The sequence below is a fragment of the Agelaius phoeniceus genome, chromosome 6, assembly GCF_051311805.1.
Source record: "Agelaius phoeniceus isolate bAgePho1 chromosome 6, bAgePho1.hap1, whole genome shotgun sequence".
Classification (NCBI taxonomy): Eukaryota; Metazoa; Chordata; class Aves; order Passeriformes; family Icteridae; genus Agelaius; species Agelaius phoeniceus.
Genome location: NC_135270.1, coordinates 27760160 through 27773378, shown reverse-complemented (window position 1 = coordinate 27773378; position 13219 = coordinate 27760160). Strand labels below are relative to the sequence as shown.

General features: G+C 39.9%; 2 protein-coding genes across 2 annotated transcripts; one reads left to right on the top strand and one right to left on the bottom strand.

The window, feature by feature from the left end:
• Window positions 1–2592: 2592 nt before the first annotated feature.
• On the bottom strand, window positions 2593–7258 carry HAUS2 (HAUS augmin like complex subunit 2). The gene is made up of 6 exons (XM_054634786.2): window positions 6899–7258; window positions 6635–6727; window positions 4936–5005; window positions 4016–4148; window positions 3260–3368; window positions 2593–3130 (listed from the first exon to the last, which is right to left on the bottom strand). The coding sequence occupies exons 1-6, from the start codon at window positions 7187–7189 to the stop codon at window positions 2981–2983; spliced, it is 846 nt and encodes a 281-aa protein (XP_054490761.1). The 5' UTR covers window positions 7190–7258; the 3' UTR covers window positions 2593–2980.
• On the top strand, window positions 7216–12941 carry LRRC57 (leucine rich repeat containing 57). The gene is made up of 6 exons (XM_054635515.2): window positions 7216–7329; window positions 8031–8201; window positions 9359–9494; window positions 10530–10798; window positions 11251–11436; window positions 12007–12941. The coding sequence occupies exons 2-6, from the start codon at window positions 8118–8120 to the stop codon at window positions 12046–12048; spliced, it is 717 nt and encodes a 238-aa protein (XP_054491490.1). The 5' UTR covers window positions 7216–7329; window positions 8031–8117; the 3' UTR covers window positions 12049–12941.
• Window positions 12942–13219: the final 278 nt, after the last annotated feature.

Below are 13219 nucleotides of genomic sequence, written 5' to 3'. Positions count from 1 at the left end.
GGGGAGGGCAGGGCAGGAGAGAGCCCGGCCCAGGCAGCCCCCGCAGAGGAAACGCACAGAAACTTCCCCGGGCGGAGAGCAGGCGTTTCGGGGAAAGCTGCGCGGGGCAGCCGTCTGCAGCCTCTCCAGCATCCAAACCGCGCTTTTCCGCCTGGGACAGGTCTGCCCGGGAGAGCGGCACCCCCGGAGAAAGAGACGGTGGTTCCGCGCTCCTCCTCAAATCCTCTTTGCAGCAGCAAATCAGCGCGGGTTTTACACAAGAGTTAATGGGCAAAACCAGCCCGATTAAGGGTGATACCCTTAAAGCATCACTAGGGACGAGCAGTGTAAGACCTCCACATTAATTTGACAGGAAATTTGGGAAGGCAAATATCCCTTCCTTATTAGTGCTAAAGGAAAGGTCTCAAGTGTTTTAGATTCCTTTGGAAACATCCAATCTTCATGTGGGTTGTACTTAGGATCTAAAAGAAAATTTTGAAACTTCCAAAGAACTTCAATTGAAATCAAGATATAGTTGTTGCATTGATTGAAGTTTTATACTTAGAGAAATCTAAAAGTCATGGAAAGTTTTAAAAAAAATTATTTTAGAATACTGTCTCTGTCAGCTACTGATGTTACAGGAAGATGCAAGAGCAAATAGCATTGGCATAAAGAAGATGTCAGGCTCAATAGGGAAGTCCTGTTTGATTTTCACAATTTCATTTGCCAATGCAAATTTTTAAATGGACTTCTGGTTTTGCATTTCAAAATATGATAAACTGTGCCTTATCTGAATATCATATATGAGAGTTTTAGAGTCCTATGTTGTTTTTATATTTAAACAACTTTTGTTTTAACTGATTTTTAACTGCTTTTTTGTACTTTATGTAGAGTTATTTTCATGAAACAGTTTGCCTTAAACTCCAGAAATGTTATATCTAAAGGAAAAAGGTACCACATTTCAGAAGTTTTCCCAAGTGAAGAATGGCATAAATCCTTGGGACCCAATACTCCATTCACCACAGAGATGCTAAAATGAATACCTACAAGCTGTGAATCACTGTATATTTCCATTTATCCCTTTAAATCGCACTAAAGAATTAATTGACACATCACTGGCAAATGGCAATTAGCTAAATTCTACCAACTCTAGTTAACTCTTCAAAAGTAGATACAGTAAAAGAAGAAAATACGCTCAACTCTTTGGGAAATAGCAAAGAGTTACAATGAACAAACTGACTACAATGTTTTGTAGTCAATTTGTTCATTGTAACTCTTTGTGCTCTAAAATTATTAAATTGTGCTCTAAAATTATTAAATTACAACAGCTTTAATGAGCCTGATCTAAATCATCACTGTAAGACACAGAGAGTGAGAGTCTAAGCCTAGAATATATGTAGAGGACATTGACTGACAAAAATCACAGAATCAACTAGGTTGGAAAAGACTCAGCTCATTGAGTCCAACCTATGATCACCTATTGTTCTGTTTTCTCCCATGTCAGAGAATGTGCAAAGCATTTTTATTAAAAATGTCAGGTTCTCTGCAGTTATGTAGAAGAACACCTTGATTTCCACATCTGAAAAAACAGTGACATGGGACTTGGGACTCAAATCCTGTAACAATGTATAGCAAGTGTTGACACAAAGATCCCATTAATGCTTGTGGGACTCAAACACCAGTTTATATTCTTAGATTCTATCTAGTGACATTCTGCTTAAATCTAATTAAAATTGTTTCTATCCTCTTAACTTTTCTCAGCAGCAGCAGAGGAGCATCAGCTGATGTTCCTCAACAGCTGTACTGTATAGTTTACACAGTATGCTAGAGAATTTTTAAATTGGATGTCTTGCATTCACACTCTGCAGAATGGTTATAAAGATTAAAATGAGATTATCAGAAAAATTTAAATATAAAATAGACCAAATACAAGTAAGTTTTAATAGAGTGTGCTCAACAAAGAGCCAGAGTTCTTCCTTAATTCTACTTTAAGTTTATATGCAATAATCAGATAAACTTGTGAACTTTGTGCCACTGAGCCACCCAGTGGTTACTTTGAGAAAGCAAAATGCTCTTATTTCAGCAGCAGGAATCAGCAGGTGGATGTTCACATAACAAATGATACAACAGTAGAAAGGAATACATCTGCACCACTTCTATTTCACATCCTGAATACAAAACTGGGCACCCTCCAAAGACAACCAGCTATACTGGATTACAGATGTCCTGCCAGTGACATTGTACCAACCCATCTCTTCATGAGGGCTACAAATTGGGACAATCAATGGTTTTGATAAACTGTCAATCTTAATCATGGAACAAGAGTTTTATTCTAAGCGGGACACTGAAAATCGGGCAAACAACAGAAAAAGAGAACCTGAAGAATATATTTATCATTACCATTGAAGCATGGTTTACAAATCAGTAGATCTGCCATATATTAGCAAGTCCATTTCCTGCTTTCCCACAAAACCACATCAGTCATAATAAACTGTAATTTAAAACCTATTTAATTTCTTGATTGGAACTCCTATAGAAGCATAAGCTTGGACCTAAGACTGCTCTGTAATTTTAATTATAGGATTTTGTAACAAAATTAAAAGCTGAAGAAACTGACCTTTTGAAATCTAGTGCTTTTATTAAAGTTTTATGGCAACATACAAAATACAGTGTTTTATCAAGATGCTTAAAAAATGAATAAAGATACTATAGCAAGTGCAAAAAAAATTGAAACAATTTTCCATTGAAGATACAGGCTCCAAGGGACCCCTATCTAACTATTTCAGAAAGGAACTCTTTAACAGGTTTCTTAGTACCCTGTCTTCCTACGAGCATTGCCCTTCTTTTTTAGTAAATAGTTGGAGAACTGTTACTTAATAACAGAAATATAACTACCTACAACGTCTCTGTTGGATTAAAAGAGACCTATGTTGCAGTTTTCACAGAAGACTCTAAGAATGTAATTCTTTGAGTAGTCATCCAAGTTGAGGAAAAGGATTTGTTAGGTTAAAGATAAGCCAAAGTCCAAGTCAGCAGTATTGCATACATTGTTAGAATACACTTTTTTCTGCAGTTCTTCCCATTTCAGTATTTGCTCTGTCAGCTCCCTCAGTTCTATCATGAGCACCTCTGTTTTTGACAAAGTGGTGTCCTGAAACAGAAAAGGGGTGGATTTAGTCTCTATACATCCTGTCATCACATAGAAGTAACCTAAACAACCAAACAGCAGTGCATTTTTCATGCTGGAGAAGACAGCTGGCTCAATTCTATTAGTACTCACCATATTGTTCATCATATGTGGTATCTGAGGGATGCTTCTCACAGACTGCAAATGGTTTTCAAGCTTCTCAATGAAAGTCACAGCCTCATTCACCAACTCTACTATAGACCTGTAACCAAAACTGAGCTCAAAAGTTGTGCTAAAAAACAAGAATTTAATACTTAAAAAGTTATTTTTCATTGCCCTGCTTTTCTTAGTCCCCTTTTACAGCTTTATGCAAGTTCCTAAACATCTAATTAATTTTTCTGCAATCGCACTTCTTGTATGACTCTTAGCAACAACCAAGGCAGGAATTACAGAAGTAAACTCCTTCAGTACCTGGGCTACATTTTTAGACTGTAAGAAGAAGGACTATACTTTTATAACATGCACTATGCATGTCTGGGAATCAGTCATGTTTAGTTCCAAGTAAGCAACAGTGGAACAAAGACACCCAGTGCTAAAGTAACAACTCCTGCTTGGGAGAAGCATAACAAACCCAGCATGCAGCACATTTGTTTAAAACAATACATCACAACTTGTTCTGTAGACTTCTAAAGACAAGACCAATAACCTCAGTAAATATTCATAAAATAAGTATCACTTCCTTTCTATGAATTTACCAATGAGTAAACTACCCACTTTTAGATGAGGTTTTGCTACCATTTTTTATGTGTATCAGTGGAAAATTATTGAAAACATATGATTTTTACTGTCTGTTAGTTCAAATTAACTGGGCCTCCTGCAAACAAGAGAAATGATTTTCTGTGTACCTACTTGTGATAAGTAGCCTCAATAGGTAGGCTTTCTTGACATCTGTGTTTGAGCAACCTCTTTCTGAGATCCCTCTTCTCTTTCAGTATGGCTTCCAGGTGTCTGTTCATATCTTGCAAAATCTCGCACTTTTTCCCTATAAAATAAAATTACAAAGTTGAACCTATTGTCCTGCTAAAACAAGAGAAAAATTTCTCCTGAAGACAGAAAGGAAAATACTGACCTATTGCAGTGGACATTCAAGAGACATTAATTAGAATGGCTTTTCTTGGGGCATGTATGATTTAGTACCAGCATTTGTGACTCAAAGTCACAATACCTACTTTTTAGAGATTGATATAATTGCTTTACATTATCTATAGTTCTAACTAAATTCTCTGTGAGATAAAGTCAACTATACCATAGCACTGTGAAGTATCACAACAGATTTCACTGGTCTAGCACAACAGTAGCAAGCTAGAATATTTTTAAGCACACATAAAATCGTAGTGGACAAAATGTGCAATTACAGAGAAATCAATGCACATGCTCCCCAATTGCTAAATTAGAAATGTAGCAAGTTTGGGAGGATAGAGATGCAACAGAAATGCACTGAGTTTCTGGAAAAGAAGCAGAGTAGCACATGCAGGTCAATGGTTACTGATGATCTCAGAACTGATGATGCACTGACCCTGGGGAGCTGACCACACCTCCCACACTGTTTTGGAGAATGAGTTACACATGGACCTTCTATGAGACAGCAGAGTGCAAGCTCAACCAGTATGGAAACATGCTTTAGATCTTAATAAAACACCTACCACCTCTAACAAGTTATTCAGAGATGACTGCTGCAATAACTTCTGGAAGTGTCATGTACTCAGATGAAACATTACTCTGCTGCTAATTTAAGACTCTTGGTTTTTCTATGGTACAACTGCACTTACCTAAGTAAAAATTGTGAGTAATGTCTGCTGTCTCATTCTCCAACTGCATCATTTCAATTTTCAGTTTAATCTACAACAGCAATAACATCAAATGAAAATGCATTTTTAACATACTTATCCAGACACTGTTGACTCTCCTGGGGTGGAGGAGAAAGTGGCAGCATAGGGAGAGCATGTGTGTGAAAGAGGGTGAGCATCAGCACAGGAACATGTTGCCCTGCTCTCTAGAGAATTTCTACTACTAGGTGGAACTTTTTTGGTCAATAAGAAAAAGGCTGTTTAAAAAGACCAACCTAAATAATTTGGAGATGCTGGAAAAGACAGATCCTGTAACTCATTCCTAAACCACAGAAGTTATGATAGAATGGCTTGGATTGAAAGGGCTCTAAAAATCATCTAGTTCCAAGCCCCTGCCAATGGACAGGGATATCACCCACCAGACCAAGTTGCTCAGACCCCTCTAACCTGGCCCTGAACACTTTCAGGGATGGGGAATCCCCAGCTTCTCTAGGAAACCTGTCCCTGTGTTTCACCGCCCTCACAGTAAACATTTTTTTCCTAAAATCTAATCTAATCTAATTTCTTTTATTTTAGTTTAAACCCATTCCTCCCTGTCCTAGCATTTTCTGCTTGTGGAAAAAGTCACTCTCCCTCTTTTCTTAAGTCCCCTTTAAGTACCAGATGGCTGATGAACAATCCCTGCTCTCTGAGTCTGTTTTTGTAGGAGAGGTGTTCCAGCCCTTGCATAATCTTTATGGCTCTCCTCTGGAACTGCTCCAACAGGTTCACTTTTTTCCTGTTCTGAGGATCCCAGACCTGGACACAGCACTCCAGGTGGGGTCTCACAAGGGCAGAAGAGGAGAATCCTCTCCCTGGCCCTGCTGGCCACACTGCTTTTGATGCAACCTAGGTAGTGGTTGGCTTTCTGGGCTGTGACAGCACATTGCCAGGTCAGGTCCTACTTTTCATCCACAAGAAACCCCAACTCCTTTCTGCACAGTGCTGCTCCCAATGAGTTAATCTCCCAGCCTGTACTCATGTATGGGATTGCCCTGACCCAGGTGCAGGATCCCACATTTAGTCTTGTTGAGCCTCATGAGGTTTTTGGAGCCTATTTCTCAAGCTTGCCCAGTCCCTCTGGATGGCATCCCATTCTTCTGCTGTGCCCAGTGCTCTTCTCCTGCCAATTCCTTAATCACTTCAAACCCATGTCTCTCCTACTTATATCTCTTACAACGCAGTTTCATAGTCTATGTAGTGTCTAAACCAACATTACAAAGTACAAGGCAACAGCCTAAAACCAGCCTAGTTTAAGCAGTACGAAATGTCTGAGGTTACTGCCTGCTAACCAACAAAATTGCTTACAAAGAGACACATTTTTGAGTACTGAAGTAAACTACAAATTATCCTTTATTGTTCAGTTTCTTGAAAGAAAATTCAGGTAACACTTTAGTCAAAGGTGCAGCCTATTGAATCCTCCTACTTACACCTTAAAATTTTGTTTCATAGTTTTATTTTCTTTATGACAACTCAGTCCACTGGGGAAAAAAAATGCCAACTGTTAAACAGCTGAACTGTTAACAAATCCCTCAAAACATGAAACAACATTCCATGTGGCAGTCTGATATTTCATCGGGGCCCTCTACTACCTCCAGGTATTGAAGTGTTGCATGTACACTGACAATAGTAAATGCTGTACCTCATTAATTTCAGCTTCCATGTTTACCATTTCTTCCATCTCTGCGAATTTTGCAAAGCATGGCGTTCTTCTGCAAGTCAAATCCAAGGTTTCCTTTGAAAGCAAGACAAAAGGAAAAATGCAATCAGCAGCACGAACGTACCGGGCAAATGCTCCATAATGACTTGTAGTAGTTTAAAGCTGTTTCTCTCCCGCGCTCGGCAATACGGCCCGGTTCAGGAGAGCAGCGCTACCCGCGGCGCTGTCCCGCTGTCCCGGCGGTACCTGGCTCACGGTGCCCGCCGCCACGCACCGCTCCAGCAGCGCGGCCACCGCCGAGCGCTGCGAGGGCCGGGGCGCGTCGCCGCTCTGCTCCTCATCGCTCTCCTCGCTGAGGCACCAGCTGCACTCCAGCTCCAGCTCCGCATCGCTATCGCCATCCAGCTCGGAATCGGAGCTAAGCTCGGGCTCGTCCGCCCCGCAGGGCTGGGAGCTGGGGCTGGGGCTGGACCTGCCGGCGGCCACGGGCGAAATTCCGGTGTCCCGCAGGGACAGGGAGCGCCTGGGGGCCGCCATGGCGGGCGTGGCAGGAACGGCGCTGACACGCGTCCGGTTCCGGGTGGGCGCTGCGGGAGCGGCCGTTCTGGAAGGGCGGAGCGCGGGGGACGGGCCGGGGCTCCGCCGCCGTGGAGCGTCTGCCAGCGGCGCCCGGACAGGTGCGTTGGGCCGGGCCGGGCCGGGCCGGGCCCGGCGGCTCCCGGCGCTGCGGGGGTCGGGGCAGCCGAGCGGGGTTGGGGCGGGGGGAGCGCTGCGGGCCAGGGCCGGCCTCACCCCTTGCCAGGGGGCCCGCGGCGGCGGGGAGCGCGTCTCCTGTCGCCGCTGCTTCCGTGCTGTCCCCCAGGCTTCATTGCCCACCGCCCGGTGCGAACCCGGCACTAATCCCGGGCCTGTGACCCGTGCGCTTTGGGATTAAACCCCGCTGGGGTTACGGAGGTGGGCGTCGTGTCTCTGCTGATATGCACGGCAGAGGAGTCCGCTCTCTAAATAGGGTAAAGGTCTCAAAAAAGCCCAAATAAAACAATAGCTGTGTCGGCAGGCCAGCGCTGGTAGATGCCAAAGAAATCACAACCCGTCTCCGTGGAGAATCTCCTTAGGCTGCGGGGCCTCGAAAGAGGGAAAATACAGAAATGTGCAGTTTTCTCACTTAGTTTTGACTGTTGCTTGTTGCATAATTTCAGTAATCAAACTGCTGTAAGGAATACACCTTAATCTAGGTAAACCTAGGTAAACCTTTATACTTCCAGATTTTAGTCATGAGGGAGATGAAAACACAGCAGGAAATAGTTCATCGTATCAGAATGCTTGTAGTGCTGGGGACAGTGCACATAAAATGACTTTTTAATTTGCTTTATCACAGAGACTTTGGATTGCAGTTCTCTAGCCCACAGTAAAACTGGCTAACACCATCACTTGAACTCCGTGTGCTTGACAGAGAACTGTTAGGATGGGAAATAGTGCACTAAAAGCCCACCTGGAGACAGCACAGAAAACTGGCGTGTTTCAGCTAACAGGAAAGGGACTTACTGAGGTAATGTACTGGGAGGGGAAACATGGCTGTTTGTGTGTATGATTGACACTTTCAGAGAAAAATTCACACTTGTGGTTGTAATGCACTTGCATACATGTATTTCCTAGAAGCAGTCATGAAAAATATTTCAAGTTTGTTTTTGCTTTTCCATTTTTGCTTGCCTTGTCTTCTGATTGACGATTTATCTGTCAGGGCATTTGTATCAGCCTATGCTTTACAGTGCACATATATTCAAAAAATACTAGCTATGATGTTGTGCTTTTAGAAAATGGCTGTAAACTTGAGGGGGAAAATATGAATTTTATAACCATATTATAACTTAGAAAGATACTCCACAATTTGTCACATTTAGGTGCTTATGCTGTATTTAGTTATAGCTATATGAATAGTCTGTACAGGCTGTTCTTTGGGCTGGCAGCAAGCATCCTGAAAGTTTATTATATTGGAAATTATCTTAACTTAGACACAACTGCAGAAAAAACCAGAATGTCCTGGAAAGATAAGTGAAGCAACAATTCACAGGATAGCCAAAAATAACTCTATATTACAGTAACTTTCCAAGCCTTTTCTAACATATCTTCTTCCACTGTCCTACCTCCTCACTTCACTTTTTCTCTGTCAAGCCAAAGGAGGATCAAAACCACTGGCTTATTCATCAGGACTCCTTGATGGTGATTGCCAGGTTTTCTTTTTATTCACCTGAGTGCCAAGACTCAGTACCAAAGTGGTACAGGATGTAAATAAGAATAAGGGAAATGGTATACATAATTATTTAAAAAGGAAAGCAGGAGAAAAATTTTCATATCATACTCTGCTAAAATATAGAGTTATTAACTGGCTATAGAGTATTTTAAAGGATAGGCATGTTTAAAGAAACACATAAGAGGATGAAAATGTAATGTTTTAAATTTTACTTATTTGGATGAAAAACTACTCTTCTAGATGTTAGTGTTATTTTTTCCCTTTCCCCTCCTCAGATGAAAAAATATTTTAAAAAATATGTGTTAAACAAATTTGCTAATCACACTGTGGTGCTTGGACATTGTGATGCATATGACAGTATGTAACAGTGAGACAATTAAAATTTTATCTGTATGACTTGAACATTCAAATTTGTATTAACTCTTTAAATACTGTATCTTTTCCCCCCCCAATAGTTTCCTGAAGATCTGCAGAAGCTAACAAGCAACTTAAGGACAATAGACTTGTCGAACAACAAAATAGAGCTCTTGCCACCTCTCATTGGAAAATTTTCCTTTTTGAAGAGCCTTGCTCTAAACAACAACAAACTGAGTATGCCTGCTAATTAATATCTCCATTGATTTTTAAAATAATAACTAATTTTCTCTATCCAAAACTAAATTTAATTATTTAACTCTCACAAGATGTAAATGGAGAGTTTAGTCACCTAAACTGAAATCTTTGGAATTCATGTACAGGATAAAAACCTCTAAATCATAAATTCTACAAAACTAGAATATTGCTGCTTAGTGTATTATCAATTTTACAATGACACATGAGTACTTAAACCCATAGAGGTTTTGTGCTGTGACTTAATCTGACTTGAGGATTTAACAGTGCCAGATGGTTTAGTACTTGCCTAGAGAACAGGTAATGAAGATGACATGTAAACAGTGTTGCTGGCCATTCATCTGTTGTTACTGTTTCTGTTAAACAAACATCCATCATTATGGAAAAACCACAATGAGGAAACTAGGGGTTTTATGCATTAATTATGTATTATCTGGCTTTTTGAAAGAACAAAGAAATTTACAAACCTGATTGACTCTATAGTGCAGCTCAGGAGTGTTAGAGGTTATACACGTGTAGGTGTAAAGAGGGATGAATGGATGCCAGCAGACCTTACCTGGTGGTGTTTGTGTGCTGGTATGACACAGTATGAATAATCTCCTAACTTACTTCTATAAGTTGAGTAATACCTTTAAAGGGCAAAGGTGTAAATTTTGTGATATTTCAAGTGTCATAGAATGCACTGGCAGAAGTAAGGACTAACATAAATTAGTTAAGACTGTAACTGACAGGCTAAAATATTCAGAACTGAAGTGATTTCACACTGTGATTTGAAGGTCTGCCTTGTCTGCAGATTATTTTTAATACATTTATGGATGATGCTTAAAAAGCACATGTTGTCTGTGGGCTTAAGTTTCTGTGCAGGAATCTGTGCCTTCACTGGAAATTGGGGAGGAATTCAGTAGTGAGAAATTGCTTAATATAGCACTGTTCTCCCTGCAGAAGCTTATTTGAATTAAATGGGTATAAATGTTTACTGCTCTTGAGGTCATACGTTTTTCTGTCATTTTTCTCTAGCTGCTTTACCTGAGGAGCTGTGTAAACTGAAAAAACTGGAAACACTACACTTGAATGGCAATCACTTGAGGCAGCTACCAGCTGCATTTGGACAACTTTCAGCTCTCAAAACCCTGAGCCTTTCTGGAAACCAGCTTCGGACTGTGCCCACACAACTCTCTGGTCTTCGCCATTTGGATGTGGTAGATCTTTCAAAAAACCAGATCCAAAATGTCCCCGACACTGTGGGAGAACTGCAGGCTATCGAACTCAATTTGAATCAGAATCAGGTCTGGTAACTGAGATGTTGTGGGAATGTAGATTTAGGACTTAGTACAGCCATGGAACATAAGATGAGACCATCAAGACTTTACAGTTAAAAGACATCTCCTGGACACAACACAATGACGAATCATAACTAGATTTTCTGTACCAATACATCCAACTACCTGATTTGATGAACAAAAAACATCCTGAATTTAGTCACGCAGAAAAATGTTTGAACAGTTCTTGAGTAGGAATGTGATAAAGATATGTGTAGGTTGCTTGTCATCATGGAATAAAAAAAGTTATTTTGATTTTTGATAATTTGTTACTTATGCATTGCTTTTAAGTACTTGCTGTTAATGTACCTTATATTTACAATATGGTAGTTGTTCTGTGTAAGTGGGAAACAGATCACTTAATAGTTATCGATCACTACCATTTTAATCCCATTTCTCTTTTCTTTTTATTTCACAAGATTTCCCAGATCTCGGTGCAGATCTCCCACTGTCCACGCCTCAAAGTCTTGCGTTTAGAAGAAAATTGTCTAGAACTCAGCATGCTGCCTCAGAGTATCCTCAGTGATTCCCAGATCTCACTGCTTGCAGTAGAAGGCAACCTTTTTGAAATCAAGAAACTCAGAGAACTGGAAGGTTATGACAAGGTTTGTGTTTTGTTTTGTTTTGTTTTGGGGTATTTTGTCTTCTTTTAAGAAACTCCTGTTGAAGTCCTTATTTAGAATACTAAGCATTTATGCTGGTGAATAAAAGTACCAAATAGTTCGTTGGTGGTGTCATTGCTACTGGATTCATAACTAACTTCTGAAGACGTCTCCAGTTCTTCAAAGATAATTTCCTTGTAGGATTCAGGGTCAGTTTTCTTTCATCAGCATCTTTTGAAGGGTAGCTAATAATGACAAGCGTGTCTTCACTTTGATGTGACAAAAAATAAAGGATGCTTTGAATTATACAGCATTCGTTAAGTATTTAATATTAGTTCATCCTTAACATGGGAGATCTGACCATTAATCTGAATTGCAGAAAATGCCAGAAATGTTTTGGGGGTGTCTTTGTTTGCAATTAAAGCTCTAATAGCTATGCCCGGCATTTAAAAATGTGCTTTAAATGCAGACTGTTTTTGAGTCTGAGAGCAGAAGCTCAGCTGCTTTTAGTAGTTATGAATCCTCTGTTAATTTCTGGAAAAAATCATAGATTTTTTTTTTGTTTGTTTGTAGTACATGGAACGGTTTACAGCTACAAAGAAGAAGTTTGCATGATCACTATTCTGATCCTTATATTACTAATAAGAAGATAAGAAAACTTAGACTAGAAGCATCTGCTTCACTGACTTGAACCAAGACTGATGAAGGAAACGATCAGAGTACTCTTCTAGTAGTCTGAAACAGCCTGTTAAGACCACATTGAATAAACTTGAACTAGAGAATATAGGTATTGAGCTGATGAACCTGCCCAGGGGCCAGTTTTGATTTTTGTGCCACAATAGCTTTTAACACAGTACATGTTTTCCTTTGTCAGGGCTTGTTCTTTCACAGAGAAAGGGAACAAGCATTTCAAAGTTGCCAGTTCCCTTTTGTCAGGAAGCTGGCTGTTGATTTGTAAGAGGATTATTTCTTCTAGAAACATTTTTCCATGATAGCACATGGAAGCTCTACCACCAAAGCACTGTATGTCTTGCAGTAAGTGCTGTTCTGCAGAGAACTTTTACAAATAAGGTTTTAGTTTATAACTTGTTTGTTTTTTTTAATGAAGCACAAATAGTTGTGGTTAAGTTAAATGTTTTATTAACAGCTTCCAGTAAACAAATTGTGGTTTGAGCATCCTTAATTTATATTTTACTATACAGGCTTTCTTTTCCCATAAGCAAGAATTGCACTACAGTCCACTTTTGCTTGAGCTGTATCAAATAAAAATTAGGTTCATCTTCAGTGTATTCAGTAAATATGTATATTGCTAGAAAATATATCCTTGCACTGACTCCTTGTGTACAGAGCAATGCTGAAGGTTTTAGTCGTCAGCCCACTGCTGCTGCCTTATTACCAAAAGCACCTAGGAAGAGCTAAAAATGTATGCAATTATGTAACTTATACTGAAAAGGAAAATGTACTTGTATATTTTAGTAAATTATTTTCAAAAAATCAGTTCAAATTTATTTGCTGTAACTGTTGTCATTTTATTTAGTAGTACTAAGATGTCACCGAAAGCCCTCACTTAGCTACTTGAGTCTGTCAGTTGTTGGTAACAGCTACACTTCAACATTACACCCATAATTATGATTAGCAGTAAGTGTTTCTTGTGTGCGATGCACAGAGAAGTATTTATTTCCCTGACCCTGTTGCCATTTTATTTCAGTTCTTACATAGTAATACGTAGAAACGTAGAAGAAGAGTGTTTTAGGGGACATCAGCTCCTTATTCAAAGGATGGATGT